General features: G+C 40.8%; 1 protein-coding gene across 6 annotated transcripts; it reads right to left on the bottom strand.

The window, feature by feature from the left end:
- Positions 1-455: 455 nt before the first annotated feature.
- On the bottom strand, positions 456-24,129 carry TMEM248 (transmembrane protein 248). 6 transcript variants are annotated; one of them, XM_075059509.1, is made up of 7 exons: positions 23,952-24,129; positions 10,291-10,467; positions 9,206-9,491; positions 7,733-7,883; positions 5,511-5,694; positions 4,327-4,470; positions 456-3,234 (listed from the first exon to the last, which is right to left on the bottom strand). In XM_075059509.1, the coding sequence occupies exons 2-7, from the start codon at positions 10,447-10,449 to the stop codon at positions 3,214-3,216; spliced, it is 945 nt and encodes a 314-aa protein (XP_074915610.1). In that variant the 5' UTR covers positions 10,450-10,467; positions 23,952-24,129; the 3' UTR covers positions 456-3,213. The 6 variants fall into 6 exon arrangements, with proteins under 6 accessions (XP_074915610.1, XP_074930207.1, XP_032630342.1 ...); XM_075074106.1 differs by lacking the exon at positions 23,952-24,129 and adding an exon at positions 23,492-23,808; XM_032774451.2 differs by lacking the exon at positions 23,952-24,129 and adding an exon at positions 17,810-17,953.
- Between the last annotated feature and the right edge of the window lie 1,139 nt (positions 24,130-25,268).

Genomic DNA, 25,268 nt, shown 5'->3' with positions numbered 1-25,268 from the left:
TCTTACTGAGGCGTGAAATTGTCCTGTTTTGCACTAACTATCTCAAAGGTACCTAAAGCTATTTGCTTCCTCTCCCCCACCAGGCATTTCTCATCTTAGCCCTCGTTACCTTTTCAGTGCAGAAATCTGTACTGAGTGTCTGAAGCTTGCCGATCTACCTTTAACCGCACAGCAGGACACCAGAGCTTCAAGCACAAGAGAAATATCTGGGTTAGATGGGTCTCAGTGTCATGAGGGCTGCATTTTATCATGCTGGACATCAAAACAGCCATCTCCCCTCCTGCACGACACACATTTTTAAAGTCTAAACTGAAGTGTTTATTGGAGCATACGCACAAAACAGGGTTTGAAATTCCAGACTACTGTGCACTGTCAAAACAAATTCCCTTGTGTTGCACACAGCCTAAAGAGAGATGATTTATGAAACATCCACAAGGAATTGGTTTGAGAGAGAGAACGGAATAAACATTTTTTTTATTCTGCAAAGCAATATGCACATCTTACAAACACAAAATTAATATAGGAGAGAAGTGTCATTACCAAATCAGCTATTAACCATCATGCAACAATACAAGTGAAATGGTTTTTTTTTTAAAAATACCATCTTAACCCTACATCACCTGCAGAGGAAGGCTGTAAACCACGGCTCAGACTTTCTAGGTAATGCCAAAGAAAAATGCAACAGAAATGGCAGCTTTCTACCAACAAGAAAACACTTACAAATAGAATCAAAACTGATTCAAGTCATAGTTAAAAAGAAAAAGAAAACAAAAAGGAAAGATCAATATGATCCGAACAACCACTTTAATATTAAGTTTTTACCCTTCTGCTTGGCTGCATTTAATTTTTGTACGCTGGGCCTAGGTACAATCCAACACTCGTAAGTATGACAAAGTCTCAGCCTACTGGGTGCCCATGGGCTGCAATACCTAGGTACAAAGGGGTAAGTTAAGAATGAAAAATATGCCCTTAATGCTAATCTCCTTGCATTTGTGGGTTGCAATCTGAGCTTAATGTTTGTTGCAGTGCAGTTGTTTGTGGGGTTTGACTATCTATTTTTTAAGCTGGCCCCTCTAATTACCGAAAACATCTCCTATAAAAACCTGTTCTCCCAACACACTCAATTGTGTTTTACTGTCTAGGTAGTTCTGTTTGGCGCTTTTGGGGTTTGACAGTTTGCTGAATTAGAACATGGATTTTGGATTTATTTAAAATATCTTTACATGATGATGTAAGTGTTCTCAGGGCATTTTTTGGTACTTACTGTACTAGCACCAACCTCCTTCCACAGTTATCAGTTCTGAACTATCCCCTAGTCAGTTTCAAAGACAAGTACTAAATAAAAGGCGGGGAATGCGTAAGTTAGGGGCAGCAGAAGAGATTTTCACTTTAAGCTTTCTCCGTATTTTTTTATTCAGTAAATTTACTGCTTCGTTGGTGGAGTTTTACCAGTGAACAGTAGCTTCAACTGAAGATTAGAAGCCTTAGTTATTTCATTTCTGGATTTCAAACTAAATGGCTGTCTCTAAAGTTTAATCTTAAGGTATCTGGAGAACACACATTTTAGTGAAATAACCAATACACTGTGTAAAGCAATCACAATTATATGAGGAACTATTTTCTGAAGAAAAGTCTGATTGTTTTGCTTCAAACATTCTCAAGAAACATATGACTCCTCAATACATTAAAGTCCTAAATCAATTTTATACAATACATAAAATGATCTTCAGAACACAACGTCCATTCAACAGTGTCTAGACACAGAGGATTTTATGCCAACATATCAGCGATTACAATCTTTGAATTGGATTTACGGTTTCGTGTATCACATGGCAGTGTGAAACTTATGAAAGAAAAATGTACACACACATTTATAACGGCGTTACCTGACAGGAAGGCTGAAAGATGACATAAAGGGTCATTAAGGCAACCAGTGAGATTTTTAAAGCCGTGGTGGAAGCATCTATAGGAAACTTCTGTCTTACGAGAATTAAAAAGCTAACTGGAGGACAGGCTGGAAGAGACTGAATAAGCCAGAAATGGGAAAAAACCCACAGAACAAAAGCACTCAAAAAAAATCAAGTCTGCTCTGATTTTAAGAATGGACACAAAGACCAATACGAATTTCTCAGGCAAGGTTCCCTCAATTTACTCACGACAGGACTAGCCCACTAGTTGTCAACTTCCCCTCAGTAGACAATAGTAGATAAAAATTGGACAAAGCTAATAAAAACACGTCATTTTCAGCTGCCCTTTAGAGATGTGTGGAAGATCCAACATGAAGCACATAAGTTACTGTATCTTCCTTTTCCCTTAGTTATTTGCACTTCACCAGGCTACTTGGAGGCACAACTGACTATTAATAGAATGCATCTTTTTTTTTTAAATCCACATTTTAGACAGGTTATAAAAAGCTATTTTATTCCAAGGAAGTTCCTGGTTTAAAGCCTGTGGGGGGGTGGGGGAGGCAAAGTGGAAAGCTTTGCATACAACCCCAATGCTGATCAATGCTCTGCCATTCCAGCAGGCCACGTGAAAAGTGAAACTTAGCACTTTGCAATAGAAAGGATTTTAAAACAAGACTGCCTTTTTTTTATTAAATTCTGGATAAAAGCACAAGTTTGTCCTAACTACAGCAGTATTAAAACGTGAATATGTATTTCTCTTTAAAAAAAATAATCTAGAAATGTTGATATCTTTTCTTGCAAGCAAGGAGAAACTGGAAAAAAGTATTAAGCCACACACACACATTGAATTTATGTAGTAAATCAGTGGCTTTGGAAATGCAATATTACATCAAAGATGCATACTGTTTCAAACACACTGTATATATCATTGGGCAAAAACAAAGGGTTTGTATTGTTTGAGACATTTGGAAAGGCATCTTAACATGCCCAGATGCAGCTAGACAAAAATATTTTGCTCTGACTACGTGATCCTTATCACTAAACATATCTATTATCTACACAAACATTCAGCTATGTCCACAGGTAAAAGTTTAAAGATTCTCGCCGCACTACTATGCGGAACAAGTGCATCATCTGAATATACTTTTATAAATATGTACAAATCAATTACAGGCACTTGAAATGTCTTTGGTTGGAATAAACCAACATTGCAAGATAATGTATTCACAAAGTCTTAAGACCCAGTCTGGGTTCAGCAGGCAATGATTATGGTTCTCAGCCATTTTCAGTAAAAGGAGGAGATGGATTATGCTTCTGACAAAGTAACCTAAAAGTAAAACAAAAAAAATTACAGAATTAAGAGCTTGCGTATAATTGAAATCAATTCTATTTGCACATTACTTATCTCTATTCAGCTAGGATGTCTGTCATTCCAAGCCTGAGTCCTCAGAATGGCAAAGACCAAAATATATCTGAAGATATTTTGTAATTAGTATTTATAGAACATTCAAAGATATTCAGCGCCTGGTAGGAAGTTTCCCTAATAATGAAGAATAGTACATTGTAGCTTCTTGTTACATAGTTAAATACATCCGGATTTAATCCGTTAAGCAAAGTATGTGCGTGCCCGCGCGCGTGTAATTAGTCTAACTGCCCTTAAACCAACATCAGCATTAATTTTCTTTAATGCTAATTACAACCATTAGAACTAGCTGTGATAGCAATATTTTAATAAATTTACTCTGTCTTCTTGTAATAAGAGAATTTAACACTATTTCAAGCTGTGTAAGCCAAACTTTATATAAGCCAAAGTGCAAATAACATACGGTGTTGTAAATACAGTTTACTTGACTTTACATGTTAGTGGTATCAAAAAACCAAAATCACTTCCTCATTTACTGAACTACAACAAATACCCTACATTTACAGAATAAGAATCTATGATTGAAGGATCTACCAGCACTATATACATACGTACTTGTTAAGCTTCTGAGCAGCCGCAGGGCATAGAGGACTATTGTACACCTTTCAAACAGGAGGCAAAACAGAGGCACAAAGCAGCTAAGTGATTTGTTCAAGGTGTTAGTGCCAGTGGCTGAGACACAAGAGACTCCAGTAGTCATGATTCTGAATCCTCTGCTTTAGCCACAGATTATACTACCCTACTCTTAATCAAGGCATTTAATTTCTGAATGGAATCATCTACCTTGCTTCTCCACTACATCCAGGGGCTGGATACAAAGATAACAAGTCACCTTTGCAGTGCTACTATTTACTGTCCTCCAGTGAGATACTAGGTTGGGAGAGACGTGAATCACCATGTATACCAAAAATAATGTAAACTTTGTATATAAAGGGATCTTTTCTACTTTCCCCTCCCCCTCATCAATGCTGTATGTATTATCTTAGGTAAACTTACTTTTTCAGGGCAGAACTCTGTATTACTTTGCCTCAGTTTGCTTGGTCTACCTTTAATAACTGCATAGCAGAACATTGTAATCACCATCACAAAAAGAAAATAACTGGTATGCATGAGATGCAAGTTTATTAGTGAGCGATCATCCTGCACAGAGAAATAAAACCATTTACTGATGCTGTACAAAGAGAAGGCATTTGACAGTCAAGCAATGTTCAGCAGATTAGCAAAGAAGCCACTTTCATAACCTTGTTTCTCCTCAATGCAAAGGATATCCTCTACATTGCTAATGCAAAACTTCTAAAAGTTGAAGGTAGTAAGGGAGCTCTAAGTTTTGGCAGTTAAGGATAACTTACAGATTTTCCTAACAATATTTAATTTGCACTAGTGACTGCATTTTAACAACATTCATTACGCTACTCTCGCACTTTATATATAAAGCAGTAGCAGCTTTAATCAGAGGATTTCAAATTACAAATCTTAATTAATGAAGCTATGAGGCACATTGAGATATATGGGGATCACCACACCCACCAATGAAATGCAGCCACCTCGGACATAGCTACAGCAACTATTTAAGAAAGACAAGGTGGGTGATGTACTCTCTTTTATTGGACCAAGTACTGGAGGTGAAAGACTAGCTTTCAAGCTACACAGAGCTCTTCTGCAGATCTGGGAATGGTACTCAGTGTCTCTCAGCTAAATACACGGTGAAAGATTGTTTACCATAAAAACTTAAGACATATTCTAAGAGACCATTCAAGGTGAGGTGGCCTGTTAACACCCCTGCAATCATAGGACAAGAGGGGTTAGTGGATTACAGATTATAATAAGCTATAAATCCAGTGTCTTTATTAAGACCATGATTTTCCAGTGTCTAGCTAAGATATGAATTCAAGCTCCCAGGCTCATCTTTTGAAGGTGTTGTGCAGGTTTCTCAGACTCTGTGTAGCTTGAAAACTTTTCTCTCTCACCAACAGAAGTTGGTCTAACAAAAGATATCTCCTCACTCACCTTGTCACTCTAATATCTTGGGACCAACACAGCTACAACAACATTGCAAGCAACTATTTAAGAAAGCAGTACCATGCAACTATTTTAGATCAGCAAGAGAAGACTATCTTATTCAGTTCAAATCAATAGAAGGTATTCAGTCAATGGAACATAGAAAGAGCATTAGCACTTACATCAGGAACTATGACAGTTAGTTTGGGATTTAAAGCATGATAGACTTTTCCAATGGCTCCTTTGTAACACCAGAAAGGGTTATAATCTTGTGCATATTTTGTATTTGAGTCCCTGGCTGTAGTGAAGATCTTGTACCAGAGGGTAGCATTGCTGTACGTCTCAGGAACACAATGTGGTGGCTGACTGAGGATTTAAAAAAACAAAACAAAACAAGCAGATGAATTGCCATTTTCAGTGTCCTGCATGGCTGACTCTCAGAACATAGTAAGGGTCATTCTCTCTTTCAGCACTGAAAGCAGTGTCTTGGTTTATTCAGGATCATCCATAGTGTAATGGCAAAATATAATACTAAAGGAAAAGGAAGTCTAGAACCTACAGCAACATTAAACTTGCATTGCAATCCATTCCAAAAAGTCAACCCCCCGTCATTTAACGAGAGGAGTATGTACTAGGTTTCAAAAAACTTCTGATATTTTTAATACAGCTTTCAGGTGAATGCACCCCAAGCTCTAGAAGACAAGGGGGATAAAGAATAATAACTTGGTGTTCCCGATCCATAGGTGTGGAGAGAAGACAAGAGGAAAGTCTGTTACCATCAGGAACCCACTAGTGTGGCACTCACCCCACCCAACACCCTGCCTGCTTTGGATTTTACTGTTTTGAGGGTGTGATTTTGTTAACTGAAGGATTCTAGCCAAAGAACAGATACAGCGCAGGCAGTGGGAATGCAGCAAAGAATCCTGTGGCACCTTATAGACTAACAGACGTTTTGGAGCATGAGCTTTCGTGGATGAATACCCACTTCGTCAGATGCATGCACGTATTCACTCACGAAAGCTCATGCTCCAAAACGTCTGTTAGTCTATAAAGGTGCCATAGGATTCTTTGCTGCTTTTACAGATCCAGACTAACACGGCTACCCCTCTGATACTTGGCAGTGGGAATGTTAGCTTCCCCACACTGACCTGGCAATGCTACCTCTATGCAAGAGAGGCACTCGCTCGCCACCGCCCATTCAGCTTTGTCCTCTTGACATGGTTGTGGAAGAAAGTGGGGGAGAAGTCAATCATGATACCGTTTTTGTGAACACCCTTCTACTGCTGAAGAGGCTGAGACCAAACTCATTTGATATAGACCAGTTGCCAGAAAAAATCAACCTTTGGTCACCAATGATCTGAGCATTGATCAAGCTACCAACTTAGAGATAATAAATACTGCCACACCTAGCTTTTATATAGCGCTTAAAGGATCTATATGCCATACCAATCCCCTGAACCAGCTGTTTCCCCAGAGTATATCACTTTAAATGGATCAATATGGCTAAAGATATTACAGTTTAAAGAAAGTTTTCAGAACACATTTCTCTCTCTTACAACATCTGCTGTTTGCTTATGCTGCAGACGGCCAGCATCATTTCTGAGACGCTTTAAAGTAGACATGACTCAGGTTAAGCTGGCTCTGAACTGGAGAGAGAAACTGGCCATTTTCAGCAAGCTAGGGATGCAGAAGTCCGGAAAACGCTTGAATACTTTTGCGCTTTTAAAACCAAAGTGATAATATTTTGAAATGAAGGAAAAATCGATATTAGGACATCAAGTATAACATGAAACTAGGAACACAGGAACTGCCACACCAGATCAGACCGGTAATCTACCCAGTCCTGTATCCTCCCTCTGACAGCAGCTAGAACCAGACAGTTCAGAGAATGGAGTAAGAACCCTACAGTAGTCATATGTGGAATAATCTGACCCATGTAGGTCTCAATCTGGTTCCTAGTAGCTAGAAACTGGTTTAATCTTGAAGCACAAGGTGTAAATATCCCTTCCAAAATGCGAGTCATGTTTAAACAGTTGTAACTTAGATGCACGGGGCTTTATCGGGATAGTTTCAAGACTATAAGTTCTATAATTCCTATCCACATTGCCTAGATTGTGGCTAGAACTCCATCAGTGCACAATAACATGTGGAGAAAGAGCGAGCGAGCGCACATGAGATGTAGCTACACAACATCCAGGGAAACTCTACTATGTTAGTAAAGACAGCAAATGTCTTTTAAAAACAAACTGGACTTTATACCACTAAAAAGAGAACGTATCACTTACTTCCAAAGTCAATGTTACAGCATCATGGGGTGCATAAGAAAAGCATCCAAAGCATTAAGAGAGTAGTGGGTACATTTGAGGTAATCAGCCTAAGAACAAATAATTAGAAAGGCACTTACATTGTGACAGGAAACACACTGCTGGCTGCTGTGACAGTCATACAGGTTGTGAATACCACCTGCTCACAGTGACCATGGAGAACACAGTCATCTGAATTCCAAGCAGCAGGCAGGGTGAACGTAATATTTATCTCCTCATGGGATTCTCTGCCTTTTAGAAAGAAAGAAATTGTTGGTATGCTGAGAGCAGTAACAGCAACAAGTACTAGGAAAAGGCGTGTGGTCGTCTGCACTTTGTGGGGACACAGCTTTGTGCTATCATTGTAGGAAGCAAAGAAATACCAGGAAAATTACAGACTCCCATCCTCCCCCCCTACCCCCCACTTATTAGCATGGATGACATTTTGGACCTGGTCCCATGACCACTGGGCCTTTACAAGCTTTTGAGCTTGGAAAACCTCTCTATAACCGTGCATCATCTGGGCCATTGTCTGCAACAATTTTATCGGTAATTACATCTTAGAATTTTAGCCCTTCCCCTCCTAAAATCTTAGTTCATCATCTGCTTTTTCTGCCATTTAATTTTTACGATAGAGAAATCCATGCAGATATAACTGCTGAAAAGTGCCTTAATATGCACAACCTCATCAACATATAAAACTATAAGAGACAAGACAAGATTAAACCACTGGGTTCTCGAAATGATAAACTTAGGGTCCCCAGGGATAAACCGGATTTGATATCAGGTAGTCTGATCAACAGAAAATACATTATATCGTTCAGGAAAGACTAGAGAAAGCGGCAGTTTTCAGTTGTGGCATATGTTTGCTATAGAATATTTCGGGTGCAAGCCACACTGATGTTATAGCATACCACTGTAAAATTAAACACGCTGAACTTTAATTCTAAATAGTTACTGTACACCACTTCTACTAAGTCTCCACAACCCACTGACCTGTCCCTCTGGCCAGGCAAGGCAACAGAAAAGGTTAGGACTCTTTCATCATCTTAGCATCACTAGAAAGTTTTACAACTGTTGCTTCTTTTCAGCAGCTTTATCCTGAATGCGTTTATATTTTAGATTTTAAATCAACAAGAGATTTCAGTCAATGTACAGCTGGATGATTAATGAAGGATTCACCACCACCAAAACTGACTGACTGATCAGCAGCCCTCAAGTGTACCCTGCATAAGCATGTAGCAGCTTTTCAAGATCAGAAATTCGTTTTGAAAATACTTTCAGATGAATGTGACTGGGCTGATGGCTCTTTTAGACTCCAAAGTAGCGTACATGTATGACTGTACATACATCTTCCCTATTACCCCAAATAAGGGAAAAATGACTCTCTGCCGAAAAGAAATCTCACAGGCACATTATTGTGAAGTACTGACAATTTTAGCAATACACATAGTGACTAAGCAAACGATTTACCTCTTTAGTGACTAGCTAGATTTTTCTATTCCTTTTTCAGATATTTGTAATATTAAGAGTATAATTATTATTCACTGTCGGAACAATCACATTTTGCATACCTGAGAGTCCAATCTGATGCCCCAAAATTGTGGAACTTAGATGTGTGACATTACGGGAATACCCGCCAAATGGTTTGAGTGGGTCCAGTGTCAGAGTGATTGTCACAGAGATGTTTACTGGACCAGAGTCCTCAAGAGTCTGTGGCGATTGTGTAGAAGATCTGGCTTGTCCGCTAGTCACTGTACTTTCTGGAGTTGTGGTATCATTGATGAGATGTTTTAAGGTTTCATTCTCTGATGTACAGAAGTCCAAATCATTAAACCTCAGAAGGAAAGTATTCCAATCCTTTAAAAAGTGAGACAAAAATCTAGATTAGATTAGCAAAATTATTCTGTACTGTCACTTCTTCAAAGAGCAGTTCAGATTTTTAATATCTAGTTTTAAATATATCTGATTCCATGTCACCAAGACAAACTCAATCCTACTCTCCATTGAAGTAGTGGCAACACTCTCAATAAGAGAAATATCTGGTGCTTGTGTTTGCTTGTTTTTATAAATCAAATGCCAAACTGATTCCCACTTCACCCCCACTGATCAAATACTCATTTTCAAAGCTATAAAGAGCATGGCAGAATACAGAGCTACAAATGAAATTAATAATGTTGGGTGTACTTACACTAACTTTGTCTAGTGAGGAGCCCTGGTCTCTCATATACAGGTAACTCCCAATGAAGTTTAGCTCACTTACTTTTATCAAAATGCACTCAAACTACGGAAGAGTTTTGCAAGGTAAGTTACAACAAAGATCAGTAGAATTTCCAAGAATCAAGCCCTTTGTCAGAACAGAATAAGGTTGGGGAGTGTTACAAACACAATTTCCTAATGACAGAATGTCCTCACCCCCACCCCAGTCAAATTAATTGTATCAAGATTATTCCTTACAAGGTAAATGACCACTTTTAGGTTAGAGATTAAAATACAGTAATGCAAATGAAAACAATCAGGTCCTGTGCACTAGCACAGGAGAAAACATACAAACTTAAAACTAATGCCGTGTATGCCTGTTAAATAAGCATGTCCCATCACAAAAGCCAGGAAGTATGTTAGTGTAGGATGTCAGCGTACATATCTTATTATACCATACCTCTCTCATTTCCGGTGACTTGATCTCCTTGATTTTAAAGAAATAACCCAGTGTCAGAAAAGCTATTGCCATCGCGCTTACACTGATCATAAAGACCACAAGAGGAGGGCGACTGGTGATGTAAACCTTCAGGTTCTCCAAAGGGTTTATGTTGAACATTATTCTGATTAGATCCGCCTGAAAGTGGAGAGCATTAGAACAGAGTGATACATGAGAAGGACATGATTTTTTCCAAGAGATAATTTAAGTCAATCAATCAATCAACAGAAAAATGCGGTTGCACATTAAACAAGTCTAAAAAAATTTCTCAAAAAGATGCCAGATTTTGTTCTCCCAACTGCTACAATTTCCAGAAAGACTGGAATTAAAAGCAAGATGCCACAGCTTCTAACAGAATCGAACTTCCTATTATTGACAGCCAATGACAATCAGTGGTCCATATAGTTCTTTATTTCATTTACTAGTCACCCAGCATAGCATACACAGCTGTATTTGGATTCCATAAGAACAATATTTGAATTAATAAGGTTATAATGGAAATGTAGTTTCAATGAAGCCCACAGATAAGGTCTACAAATTTCCAGTTGAATTATTGTACTTCCAAACTTAAGGCAAAAGCCTTTAATGGCCATTTTAAGACCAAGCTGGACCAAGCATGAAATAGATGATGGAGCTTTACAAGTGAGAATTATTCTATGTAGCTGCAAAGTACTATTCCACTTTGAAAAGTGATTTGGTTAGAGAAAAGCCTCAAAGTTTTGCATTTGCAATCTGATCAGTTTATCAAGAAACCAATGTTTTTTCTAGCCATCAGCTTTGCAAACTGGGACCTGAGACTCAGGCTGGAACACTTCTGGCTGACACGTCAACTAAAATCCTGTTATCAGAAACTCCATTTACTGAGTGAGCCAGAAGACTCATCTCTCCGCTGGTTCTCCAGAAATACAAACTGACTTGAGTCAGTAAATTAAGCAGATGGGACTGTGAACGCCCAGAGTTAGGGCAGGCCTCCACTTAAAACGCTGCATCAGCACAATTGCACCAATGCAGCTGCACTGCTGTAGCACTAAAGTGAAGACACTCCGCCGCTGACAGGAGAGCTTCTCCCATCAGCATAGTTAATCCACCTCCCTAAGAGGTAGGAGCTATGTGGACAGGAGAAGCTCTCCTGTCGACATAGCACTGTCTACATGGGTGGTGGTGGTTTAGGTCGGTATAACTACGTCACTCAGGGGTGTGGATTTTTCAGACCTCTGTGCAATGTAGTTACACTGAGATAGGTCAGACTCCAGAGAAAGTAATAAAAATACAACAACGACAATACATAAATAAAAAGTTTCAGAGTCTGTTCAAAAGTGTATGGTGATCTGCTCTGCCTATTCACTACCCTTGGTCTACTGCGTTTCCATTTAATCCTACTGAGTCTCCACTTCTTTTGAGCTTTCCAGTCTTTCCAGTATGCAAGTGAAGGGAACAAACCTGTTGGAATTTACTCATCCCCACCCACAAAGAAAACAATGCAGTCAAGTGTTAAAGTGCAGCTTTGAGGCGCTACTTCAGAAACTATGCAAGCAGAGAAGACCACAAGCAATCCTGTTTCCTTTATTTGCTTTACCTGTAGTCACGCTAAACTATCTTAATCTTCTGAGTACACAGAAGGAAAGGACTTTTGTCTAGAAACCTGTGTTGCCCATCCAAATTTTGAGCAACTGAAAGATGCAAACCAAGCAGCTCCAGAGCATAGCACTTTAATGGTTAAGACTCAGCAATCAAGGACTAAAACAAGATCGATCTCTTGGAAATTTTCATTAAGTCAGGGATTCTGCCCCCTGCAGGTTTGTGTGCCTTGTCATCTCTTGTTAGAAGCACGTGGTGCATATGATCCATACAGTAACTGCAGCTTTTCGCTTCGGTATTCCTAAAATGTTACTAGCGTACACTTTTCATCATCAGTTTCTTCTAGGAAGAAAAATCACTTTGCTTCGATGGAGACAGAAAAGTTGAGTGAGGAGACTATTGCATTCCTCCAAACATGGCACAGACTTAACATACGATCTCTCTCTCTCTTTTCCTTAGTACAACTTTTTAAAACAGGGGTCATTTCAGAGTGAAGGATCGTACTGGGTGCACAATCTTGCTCCACTAACTGCTTGCCAGCCACTTCCCAAAGCCTAAGGTAACCAGCCCCATTGTGCCAGCAATGATCACTAGCAGCACTACAAACATCTAATGGGAAAAATCCTGTGTGTGGGAGGGATGAGAGGGAAGGCTATAGGGAAGAGCTAGAGAGCAGGAAGTGGGAGAAAAAAGGAAAGAATAAGTGGAAAGAAGAGAAAGTGTATCCTACCAGAGCACGCACTTCTCAAAGACATGCAGCGGTACTGCTAGAAAAGCTAATTAAGGTGTCAAGAAAAGGCAGGTGCAACAGAGAATGGGTGAATTGCCTCAGGTAAGAAAATTAATTGGGTATGACCCAACTCTAAAGTTCTGTCTCCTATCTTGTCACTGGCAGGACAGGATTCCATTTCAGCAAATTTCTGAAATATATATTTTTTTTAAAACTAGGGTTCATCACAGATTGTCAGTCTAGAAACACTGGAGACATGCTGAAATGGAAACAGACCAAAACACAAACCAAGAGCAGAGTTGTATTCAATGTTCCCTTCTGAATTTCCTCTTAAAATAAACCCTAGCAAGAGGCAAGGTTTATTACAGCATTTAATCAAAGCTGAATGTTACCCAGGTGCAAATACAGTATTGCGGCTTACTGTGAATTGAAGGGATTGTCAGCAATTTTCATTAGAATTTTGGTTTCCCCGGGGGTTTCACTCAGCCACCATAATGGATGTGCTAAAACTCACTAAGAAAGTCATCCCAAATTTTTTTTGTAATTAAAAGAGCACCAGCTTTTCTGAGGACTTGTTGCCAAACATTCTCCTGTAACTTTGAAAACAGTCAAGAAGTGTTACAGGATGCTATTTCCAAAGGATAACAGGCCCTTTGAGTATATACAACAAAACCTGTGAGTGGTTAATATTAGAGGTGAGGGGAAAAAACAGCAATTGCACATGCTCAGTGCATCAAGACTCCTTCATATACAAATCTGTATCAACTTAGGAATGATTCCATACTGCTGCTTGAAACTATGGCACACAGCATGTAAGCACAACTAATTTTTTTCCAGAGTGTCTAAATATTTATGCCACAAACTCTAGTATACTACAGTTTATATGCATTTCCATCACCATGAGACATTTTGTGAGCAGGTGTTACCTACTGGTTCAGGCAGGGACTGGGCATCAGAACTCTTGAGTCATATTTACATCTCTTTAGAAAAAGCACATCAGAACCTCTGTTTTGCTACCAATTCCAGTTCAGTTCTGTTCTGCATCTGCCACTGGCTTGTTGTGTGATCCTGGGAGAAAGTCTCTAACTTCACTATACGCATTTTACAAATGATTAAACTGAGGAACAGAACTACTTCACGGCACTGATGAGGCTTAATTCAAAGCACTTTGTGAGCCTCACAGGAACTGTGCTAGAGATGTGCAAAGTGACAGCATCAGGTTTCTTTTTTTTACTAATAAAGTTTAAAGAGAGGCTCCAATGGCAGGTGAATGCACAGTCCTTAACTTCTCTCCACTGTGCCTAAACCTTGCAGGACTAATGATACCTATACATAGGAGATGCAAACTGTTTTGCAATCTACGGGCTTGGCTACACTTGCAAATTACAGCACAATAAAGGAGCCCCGGGCGCCCTAGCTCACTCCCTGTCCACACTGGCAAGACACATAGAGTGCTCTGATCTGCGGCTACAACGCTGCTGGTACTCCACCTTGGTAAGTGGAATAACGTTTGCTGTGCCCCCGCTGGAGCGCCACGGCACCAGTGTGGACGAGGTGTTGCATTACTGCACTCTGATCAGACTCTGGAAACGTCCCGCAATCCCCTTAAGTCAAGTGGCCACTCTTGTCATTGTTTTGAACTCGCTGTAGGAATGCAGTTATATGCTGTTTGAAAGCTCCGTTTCTGATAGCCAGCTGCTTATCTGCTCTGAGATAGATAAGTTTGCTCCAAGATAGATTAATGTGGAATGTTGTGCGTGTGTGTGTGTGGGGGGGGGGGGGTTGATGTCTGAATTTACAAGACAGCATGCTGACATGTTCTCAGCCCCCCAAACTCCCACACTCTCTCCCCGCCCCCACAACACACTCCCTGCCACACTCCACACAACCCCATTTGAAAAGCACATTGCAGTCACTTGCATGCTGGGATAGTTGCCCATAATGCACTGCTCCCAATGCCGCTGCAAGTACCACAAATGTGGCCACATTAGTGCGCTGTCAGCTGTTAGTCCAGAACTTTGGCCCTGACTCCAAATCACTTTGCTTTTGTCAATATCTACATACATTCAAGACAAAAAACTAAGTTACTAACATGCACTCTCAACCTTAAGGACCAAAAGAGGAAAGAAAAAAAAAAGTTGTTGCAGGTATGTTGTAGTTAACCCAAAAACCAGGCAGGCATTATACACCCAGGAAATTTAGGGTTAAATTGATAATTTAAAAAAATCCAAACACGTTAAATCCTAGAAATGCACAGTTAAAGCTCAGATCTCAGAATCCCAAGCAAATACAGTATTAGTGACTAGCCTGGAAGGTATGCGAAAGACAATGAAACAGACACTTTCTCCCTGACCTAGCAATGCTTTTGTCAGCACTGGTACAGGATAGAATACAGCAATCTTCAATGAACAAAATTTAATCCCTGCTGATTACCATATGAGAATGGATAAGGAAGTGTACCTTGCAACTAGCTCAATGAGTTAAATCAAGAGCAGTTTATAAATAAGGAGAATCTTTAAATCTGAGGCAGGACTAAGATTACCTAGACCATCCTTGACAGATATTTGTCAAACCTGTTCTTAGAAAACTCCAATGATAGGGATTCCAAAACCTCCCTCAGTAACCTATTCCAGTAGGTAACTATCCTTTACAGCAGTGTTTCCCAAACTTAGGATGCCACTTATGTAGAGAAAGCCCCTGGAGGGCCAGGACAGTTTGTTTACCTGCCCCATAGGCAGGTGCCCGGCGGATCTTTACCGCTGTTTTATCCGGCATATTTGGGAAGTTGGGGCTGCTGGTAAGTGAAAAATGCCGGTTAACTATGAGGGAGGGAGTTTGGCTGCAGGAGGGTGTGTGAGGCTGGGGGTTGGGTTGCAGGCTCTGACAGGGAGTTTGGGTGTGGGAGGAGACTCAGGACAGCAGGTTGGAGCACGGAAGGGGATGCCGGATCCGGGGGGGCGCTCACCTTGAGTGGCAAGGGATGACCTGTCCCAACTGCTTCTATGTGGAGCTGTGGCAGCCAGCTCTGCATGATGCCTCTGCCTGCCGTGCTGCCCCTGCAGCTCCCACTGGCCACAGTTCCCAGCCAATGGGAGCCGTGGAGGCAGCACACAGAGCTGCCTGCCACGCCTCCGCCTAGGAGCAGCCAGGACAGGTCGCCACTTGTGGGGAGCCACCCAAGGGTGAGTGGCCCCTGAATCCGGCATCCCCCCCATGACCCAACCCTCTGCCCCAAGCCCCCTCCCGCAGCCAAACTCCCTCCCAGAGCCCATGCTCCAGACCCTTTGCCAGCCCCACGCCAACCACACTACAAACTGGAATTTAAATGAAGAACAGAAATGCTGGTTTATAGAGCTTTCTATTTGGTGACGTGCCAGATAAAACAGCTTTTACTATAGTCAGAAAATTTCTCCTAATATCTAACCTAAATCTCCCTTCCTGCAGATTAAGCCCATTACTTCTTGCCCTACCTTCTGCAGACATGGAGAAAAACAGATCACTATTCTCTTTATAACAACCTTTAACATATCTGAAGACTTATCAGGTGTCCCATTCTCTCTCTCCCTCCCCCAGTCTTTTCTCAAGTCTAAACATATCAAGTTTTTTTAAACCCTTGCTCAAAGGTCAGGTTTTCTAAACCTTTCATTATTCTTGTTGTGCTCCTCTGGACTCTCTCCAGTTTGTCCATATCTTTAAGATGTGGTGCCCAGAACTGAACACAGTACTCCAGCTGAGGCTTTACCAGTGCCACATAAAACAAGAAGTACCTCCCACGTCTCACATATGACAATCCTGTTAATACACCTCAGAATGGTATTTGTTTTTTTTTTAAACTGCACCACGCTGTTGGTTCATATTCCATTTGTGAACCACTGTAACCCCCACATCCTTTCCAGCAGTGCTACTGCCGTGTCAGTTATTTCCCATTTTCTGTTTGATTTTTCCTTCCCAAATATAGTACTTTGTCCTTGTCTTTATTAAATGTCATTGTGGCTTTCACATCAGTTCTTCAATTTGTCACAGTCATTTTGAATTCTAATCCTGTCCTCCAAAGTGTTCGCAATCTCTCCCAGCTTGGGATCATCCACAAATTTGATAAGCATACTCTCCACTCCATTCTCCGAGACATTAATGAAAATATTGAATGGTAGCAAACCGAGGACAGATCCTTGTGTGATCCCACTAGATAAGTCACCCATTCTGACAGTGAACCATTGATAACGACTCTGAGTACAGTCTTTCAACCAGGTTTTCACTCATGTTATAATAATTTTATCTAGACCACACTTCCCTAGTTTGCTTATGAGTATGTCATGAGGGTGGACACATCAGTTTTGGCCTAGCCACCTTCACAATGTCTCTAAGATTTCATCTCTCTTCTAAATCTGAAAATCCCACTATATTTAAAAGTATTTTTTCTCTTTTCCTTTTACCATCAATGAAGATTTAAAAGATGTCCCATTACTAACAATAAAATGGCAATTAGAAACCAGGTCAGAACAGGGTTAACCACTTGGAATTAAAGCATCCGTACCAAAAAAACAATCAACTGAACTGTGATTCTCCTAACAAACCATCCATAAATAACACAAACACAAAAGAAGAGTGTTGATCTCAAAACTGACCCTTCTCATTCAAGAACAGTAAACATTCGCAGGTACATAAAAATATTCTCAAATATTAAGTTCAGTTCTCTTTTCTTCAAAGCAAAGCTCGACATGCCAATGCTTAAAATACTAAAGATAAAATCCCAAAGGCTCAACAACACACACTGCCTGTTGCAATTGCTAAGAATATTAATGGCTTACACAATGCTACTCTGGACACTGATTAATATCAAGACAATATTTCATTTTAACAGTTATGAACCTAAAGGCACTGGAATGCTGAACAAAAAGCTCCCAAAGTCGCAATAGGTCAGGTTACAAACTGACACAAAAAGCAAAACTCACAAAACACAATCTAAAAGAAAAATACGAAAGTCCCCAAACTCACCCAGAACTTTTTTTTTTTGTTGTTGTTGTTACTGAATTAGTATTTCTGCTTTTGAAATTCATTTATTGCAGCTATGAAAGCAGGTTATAAATGATCAACATTCCCTCTTCCTATGGGAATTTCAGAACTACTTCTTGCTACACTAAGAAAATGTGAAATTGAGAGAAAAATTTTTACCTATTAATTTGCGTAGTTCTCTTTCACCACTGATTTTAATGGGAGGAAAACTAACAATTTAAGAGTTTGCAGATGTTTTTATTCATCCTGTTGTAATCACATCAACTCCCAGCTGGGTGAAATTAAATGGCTTAAAAATTTGTATCAGTAACAGACAACAGAGGGGTCCCAAGATCCTTACTTCAAGGCTCTGCAAAGTTCACTGTAAATTTTCCAGTGCCCAGCCCTTTCTAAAGTTCAAGCAACGCCTCCCACTCTTCTGTGTCCTGGATTAAAAAAAAAAAATACGAAAATGAAAGAAAGAAAACACTAAATGACATCCGTCTTTTTCACAAAGCAAAGAACAAGATCAGGAATCAAGACTTGTTGAGCAAGACTACAGGTTTAAATACCTAATATACCACCAGCTAAGATCCTTACATCACAACAGCCAAATATAAATGGACATTTTGTCTTATTAGCAGCTTAAAGTGCTTCTCAGCATTCAGAAGAGATGTTTTCCTATCTCCAGCTGCACAGTTAATCTCAGCCCTTTCTAGGCTCTTCCCATGTTTCCTTATTCTCATGAATCATTGAGTGTCTTTATGATATTAATGGAAACTAGTAGTACTTCTGTGAAACATGCATTTCCAAAATGCGATCCCAGAGTTAGTAATTTATGGCTAGATTTCAGACTGGCCCATGTCAAGTCACACTTGGTAGCTGATCGGCGCATGGTTTTGTTATAATCTGCCCATAGTCATTTTTATCATAATATCAGGCCCATCAATGTAGATTTCGATGGATGTCTGTGTGAAAGTGGGGGCAAGGTGTCCACACAAGCAGATCCAGTTGCAGAAACTGAGCCTATATTTGTAGAGTGAGACAGAAAGCAGGCTTATCACAGGGTATGGGGGGGGGGGGGGATCTTCAAAACTTGCAAAGAAACAAGGAGGTAGGTTTATGATCACTTACGTGCCTCTCTTACCTCTGCTATATTTAGGCATTCAGCATAGAAGCACACACAGTGTTAGTTTAAAAAACAAAAACCACACTTCCAGGCTATATTCATTCTAGGTCAAATCTGTGGCCAAAGCTGCTGTGCAGCATCTATTTCGAATATATTTTTTCTACTCCTTTTTGATTAGGACAAAAAAATAAAATAAAACCAGACTAGAAGGCTGGTTACATCGAGGGTAAACTATAAAGAAAGCAGCAGAAACGTGTTTTCAAAAATAGTAAAAAAAAATGTCAAAGTTTAGTCAAATTGGAGGTGTAGGCATTACTACGTCATACTTCTTAAAGGTTAGTGTTCAAGAAAAAGCTTTCAAGTAGATTAGGTGACTTCAGCTAATGACAAAACTATTTAGTAGTTGGAGGCAGTTTTCTGATACATTTACCCATCATTTTGATTATTAACAATATATTTGCCATGATCCTGAAGGCAAAAAGCATAGACATCATTTCTAATGACAGAAAAATGGCTTTCTGATTTACAGCGATTACAGCTGTAATAAAGATTTCTATACAATGCAAAATTAGTGCCACAATATCACCCACTGAAATTAAGATTCTTTTTACAAGTGATCCAGATAATGGAGTTATCAAGAAAATGAATTATTAATGAACATAGGAGTGCCAGGGGGCTGGCAAGAAGAGAAAAAAATGCTGCAGACTTAAAGAAAACAAGGGAGAAATTATTGATAGTATGCCACTAAAGCAGACACACACGCATGGCAATTCTAGATACATTACCTTGCTCCACAGACTCCTGCATACAGTAGTCTGACATCTTATGCTTGATTTAATGCAATAATCTGAGCAGTGCAGTGATAAGGGCATCAAACTGCACAAAGATTCTTAATGTATAGACTGAAGTTCAGGAAAAATTTGCAAAATCTGAGACAGGTGCAAGCAAGTTCTCTACTACTAGAGTAACCTCAAAAATCAGTGCACCTAAGGATTTAGGAAAAGAGAGGAAAGTTATGAGACAAGGGAAATTAGAGTGCCTGAGGAAAGTCCTTTAAGTGATCTGTTGACACCACGCTCTGAATTTGCTTAAGAGTGAATAAACATGGTTTAAGATACACACTGCTGTAAAATAAAAACAAAAACCAACTTTCACTTGAAAAACCTGTATTGCCATAGGTTTAAACTATGCTACTTTCTGCAATCTTGCTGACAAAAAAAGGCAAACTGGTTTGCTATGCAAGCTTGTGTACAGGACAGTAAGTTCCCTGCATTTGACTTCTGGTTTTGGCATTTTTAATGTTTTATGACATGAGCTAAAAGTTGCTGCTTAAATACAATTAATCTTAAGGAGGAAGAGAGTTATGGCACAAGCAAAGTTCGGAACTGGACAATTTTATAGTGTTTTGAAGACAAATGTTTTACCTGATTATTCATTAGGTTGGGAATGAGAAGCAAAGTAATACAGAATTGATTCATTTTTATAAGAGCTATGCAAATTTCACTAAGAATAATAAATGTAGTGGATCATATGCTTGGAACCATGGAAATCCCAAATGGTTTTAGTCTATGGGAAAGCTTTCTCAGGAACAATGAAAAAGCTCAAACAGTTCAGTAACCAAAAGTTAATCAGTTTAAGGAGGTAGAAATGGCAAATGTTTATTTCATTAAAGGATACACATCAAGGCATGTTGTCTAAAATTTACTAATCTAAGTACCAAAAAATTTAGAATGCTTTTACAGTTTTCATTTAAAACTACAGTAATGAGACTGAGATACCCAGCCAGAATCATAAGCAGAACATGACTGGCAAGTTGAGGAAATGGCAGCTTTACCGGAAGTAGCATGGATCTACAATGAAGGCAGAAATTAGTGTGTGCAGAATTATAAAAAAAAACAAACCAGTGGACAGTAGTGAAGGAAACAGAGGACACCGTGCAGCAGAAGAACACAAAAAATGACTAAGGTGAAAAGTCAAAATAGAGATCATAATACCTTATAGATCATAGAATATCAGGGTTGGAAGGAACCTCAAGAGGTCATCTAGTCCAACCCCCTGCTCAAAGCAGGACCAATCCCTAGACAGATTTTTGCCCCAGATCCCTAAGTGGCCCCCTCAAGGATTGAAACACAACCCTAGGGCTTAGCAGGCTAATGCTCAAACCACTGAGCTATCCCTCCCCCATTTCATAGCTATATCCTATTTCACCAAAGGTCTCAAAGATAACTACAACTTAACTTTGTTAAACCTTAACCCTAAACTAAGCAGACAACTACTGCCTCCATTTTACAGATGGGTAATCTGTGGCAAAGAATGATGTAGTCAAGGCAACAAACAAAGTTGGCACAAAACTCAGGAATTCTGACTCTGTCCCGTTTAATGCACTAGTCTGGCTGTTCCCCTAAACAGAACTTGCAGGACACACTTGCTTCTGCAAAGAGAGCTGGGGTGTGGAGCAGCAGAACTGTGCCATCAAGAAGTCCCAATAAGTGCTATTTTACCCAATAGACCCCTAAAATTCTGTTTTATTTGCCCAGACATGTAAATATTTAATGAAAAAAGACAACTCCTTTAAACAAGTAAATAAAATAAAATAAAAAATGGTAAGCTGTTCATATTGAAAAGGTGTCCTAAACTGCCAGAACACTCAGTGAATCACTTACTATCATAGTACAGTAACCGTGCAGTGGCAAGGGTATTTTTCAGTATCCTGTCTGTTGCTGGATGCATCTGGCTTAGCCAGATAACAACCAGACATCTGTGTTATTATCTTCAGATGCAGAAACAGCAAAGAGTCCTGTGGCACCTTATAGACTAACAGACATTTTGGAGCATTAGCTTTCGTGGGTGAATACATGCATCTGACGAAGTGGGTATTCACCCACGAAAACTCATGCTCCAAAACGTCTGTTAGTCTATAAGGTGCCACAGGACTCTTTGCTGCTTTTACAGATCCAGACTAACACGGCTACCTCTCTGATACTTGACATAGATGCAGAAAGAGTTCCCATTTTACATAGTTGATTAAAAAACATTTAAAATGGAAAATGAGAATCACATTTCCCCAGCAGTGGAACCAATCCTCCAAATCTTACTGAAAGCCCTTAAGAAACAGAACTAGGCAGTGCCACCCTCTCTGAATGTGCATGAAGAGACCATCTCTAGAATCAGAGATGGTCTCCAAGGCCATTTCAATCCTCAGTCTATATACCTTGTCTGCCAACAAAAGGTGCCAACTGATATGTGGCCACATGCCCACTAGAAACTGGATTGAAGCCATATGTTCATTTCACTCAGGCCAGTGAAAAGCTGAGAGATGGTCATGATATTAATTTACTGTATCAACCTGAGCCAAATTCAACCTAGCAGTAAAAGGCTCAGTGTCCATTTCACAGTCCCCAGAATTTAACCTTTTTTTTTTAAACGCATTAAGGTTTAATTATGAAAGGCAGCCCTAAATTGTACACTTTCAATTCTGAACCTTAAGCCAACTAGCTTTTCAAAAGTTTGAACACAACCTGAAAAGCAACCCTACTTAGATTCATAACTGGACTTAGGACTTATTTACACAGGGAAATTTATTAGCACAATTATACAGCTATCATGATACCAGTATAATTCCAGTGATATCAGTATACCAGTAAATTTATTTATGTAGGCAAACTTTTAGAAACAAATTAAAAGAGGGGAAGAGTGGAGAAAGAGTTGTTTTGTAATTTAGTCCTTCCCTCTATATTCAGGAACATTTCCCAGGGTATCCATATCTACGATTATGAGACATGGCTCAAATCCAAATCTATGTATCTAGCAGTCCTGTTTCAGATACATTGTCTTTCGTACGAAATTTCTGGCATACAGCAACATCTGCACTTGTACGAATTAAAAGCAAAAACAGTATAAATAAGTATGCGTAGTAAACAAAGTAAACTAATTAAGAAATCACTCAGTCTGAACCACTTTTTGTTGCCATTCACGTTATTCTTTTTACTAATCTATTACAAATTCACACCTATAACATGGAAACCAAGCTAAGATCAACCTAACACTTATTTTTGTGATTTAAGGGCAACCTCAAAATATCAGGTAAATCAAGTCCTGATCATGAATCTAATTTGTGTATGTTAAACGGGACAAATACATTTACGTGGAGACTAACAGGCCTAGAGCTAGAGGCAGAGGAGACCTAATCTGCTCATTTGGCCCGTGCTTGTGGATCAGCGGAGGATCCTTATTACCAAATATTTCCCAGTGGTTCATCCTGTTCCGGCTTTGCCCCGGGCCAGCTGAACGCCGCCGTTATGCAACCACCTGCAGCGGTGGCGCTGGCACCAGAGACACCCACCCGGGTACGGGCCAAGCTCTCCCCTGAGCAGCCGCGAAGGGGATGAACAGCTCCTGCCCCCACCGCGGTGAGGTGACAATAAACGGCCCCCCCTCGCCACAAACGAAGCGTTTGTGAGATCGAGCCGGGCCCGGGCAGCCCCGAGCTGTGAAACCCCCACGCGCCCCCCTCTCGGATGGGGGCGCCCAGTTCTCAGGGAACTTTAGGGCCGGGCGAGGCTCCTCACAGCCCGGCTGCGGGCAGGGGGGCGAGGAGCGAGCGGGGCCCGGCCCGGCCCGGCCACCTCCCCGCCCAGAGGGACGCCCGCGCCCACCTCGCAGCCGCCGCGGCCCGGCCTAGACCTCGGGCGCAGCTCGCCGCAAAGGCCCGCGCCCGCCTGTGCTCTGAGCACGGCGGCCGCAGGCTGAAAACCCCGGCGGCCGGGGCGGGGCGCGGCCCAGAGGCGGCGGCCGGGCTCACAGGCAGCGGGGCGGGCGGCTCTGCACCATTCTCCGGCCCTGCGAGGGGCTGTGGGCAGGCGGCTGCTCCCTCCCGTCCCGCTGCTTCCGGGGACGCAGCCGTCACGTCACCTCTCACCCCAGCCGGTCGCGGACGGAGGCCCAGGGGGGACAAGATTCCCTGACGGACACCAGCAGCGCAGAGCCTAGCCCAGCCCCCTCCCTGCTGGTTCCCCTCGCTCTGCCTGAGGCAGGCCGGCCTCCTTCCCCCTGTCTGGGAGGGGCGGGGCTTCCAGGACTAGGGCAGCCCCAGCAGTGGGAGTGGATAGGCAGGGGGAGGGGCTGAGCCAGGGTGGCCCCTGAAGCTCCTCAGGGGCTAGTGGGGAAGAAGAGAGCCCTATAGGCAGAACTTACCCCCAGGCTCCTTCATGGAGGCAAATGGGGAGACTTGGTCAAAACTGGCCCCCAAATGCCCTTTGGCAACTAGGAGTGCTGCAGGGGGATAGACTCCCTCCATCTGGGCTGGTCCAACCCACCTGGCGAGGCAGTAACAGAAGTTCACAAGGACGAGTCACTTCTCATGCATGGATCTGTGACCCTGAGAGCCCCTGCTAAGAATTCCCACCTAAGCCCTGTCCATTTTCAAGGAGGGTATAGGCACTGTATTTACACTTCATAACATGCTACATATTTGATTTCTGGGTTTTAGGTTCTCTTGTCACAACTTCAGCAACATGAGCAATTTTCCAGAAACTTTCTTTTATATCTGCTTGTGTGGCAAGAAGCAACTTAACTTTCATAATTGTCTTCATGACCTTTTGGGATAAGAGGTATCCTGGAGCAGTCTAGGGGCTGAGAGAGCACAGTGAGGAGAGCCAGGCTTTTAAAATCTGAACATACTTTGCACCTGCCCATGGCTAGTCCAGTCTTCTTGTCCACACTTTCTTTTGAGTGCACTGAGCAGCAGGACAGTCAAGTTCGCTTTTATTTATTATTCTAGATTTAAACAATTTTTCTCCTTTACAAAAGTTGTCTTCAGTTCCCTTTACTGACTCATGCCAGGTCATACATAACAAGTTAGTGAAAATTTCTCTTCTTTTAATTTTAAAGTGCATGATTCTAAGAATCTTGAGTTAGGGCTAATTCTAATTTACATACACTTTTCTGCTGCGACAACCCAGCTACCGGTACCTAGACAACCGAAAAAGACCCTTTAATGCTAACATTAAAGGGATGTATAGAAGTGATCTTGTACAATTGCTTTTTTTATGCTGTATCAAGACCCAGCATCTTTAACATTTTTTCCCCCCCGAACATCACATTTACCAGACATATCAAGTATTGTCTACCCTGGTTTTGCTGGAGGTTTGTGAAAGGATTCACACGCAGATCTGTACTCTCAGCACGTATTTTGCTAAAACTGACAAAAACTTTTCTTTCAGCTGTTTGTCAGACACTTGAGTTAAATAAAACAAAACAGAAGACAATGAATTTTAAACAATTTGTATCTAAGTACATCTCCATCACAGTTGCTAAAACGACTTTCCATTAAATTATAGGTGATGTGAAACATCATCAAAATGCTTTGAAGTTAATATTTCATCAAGTTGAATGAGAGGTTAGTTAATCGGTCAGCCATTACGGCTGTTTACTGATATGAAAACACTGTATGGTTTATATTTAGTTCACATTGGGAAGATTATCTCTACATCCAGGAGCAGTAGGAACTTT

This window comes from Chelonoidis abingdonii, chromosome 20 (genome assembly GCF_003597395.2).
Source record: "Chelonoidis abingdonii isolate Lonesome George chromosome 20, CheloAbing_2.0, whole genome shotgun sequence".
Lineage (NCBI taxonomy): Eukaryota > Metazoa > Chordata > Testudines > Testudinidae > Chelonoidis > Chelonoidis abingdonii.
The sequence above is the reverse complement of the archived record's forward strand: the minus strand, read 5'-3'. Positions and strand labels throughout refer to the sequence as shown.

Bases quoted from the DNA above. Each gene is read 5' to 3' on its own strand.
- TMEM248 (XM_075059509.1), bottom strand. From the start codon at position 10,449: ATGTTCAACATAAACCCTTTGGAGAACCTGAAGGTTTACATCACCAGT. The intron at 9,492-10,290 runs GTATGGTATAAT...CACTTTTTAAAG, and splicing joins AGTCACCGGAAATGAGAGAG to GATTGGAATACTTTCCTTCT. The intron at 7,884-9,205 runs GTATGCAAAATG...TCTTTCTAAAAG, and splicing joins GCATCAGATTGGACTCTCAG to GCAGAGAATCCCATGAGGAG.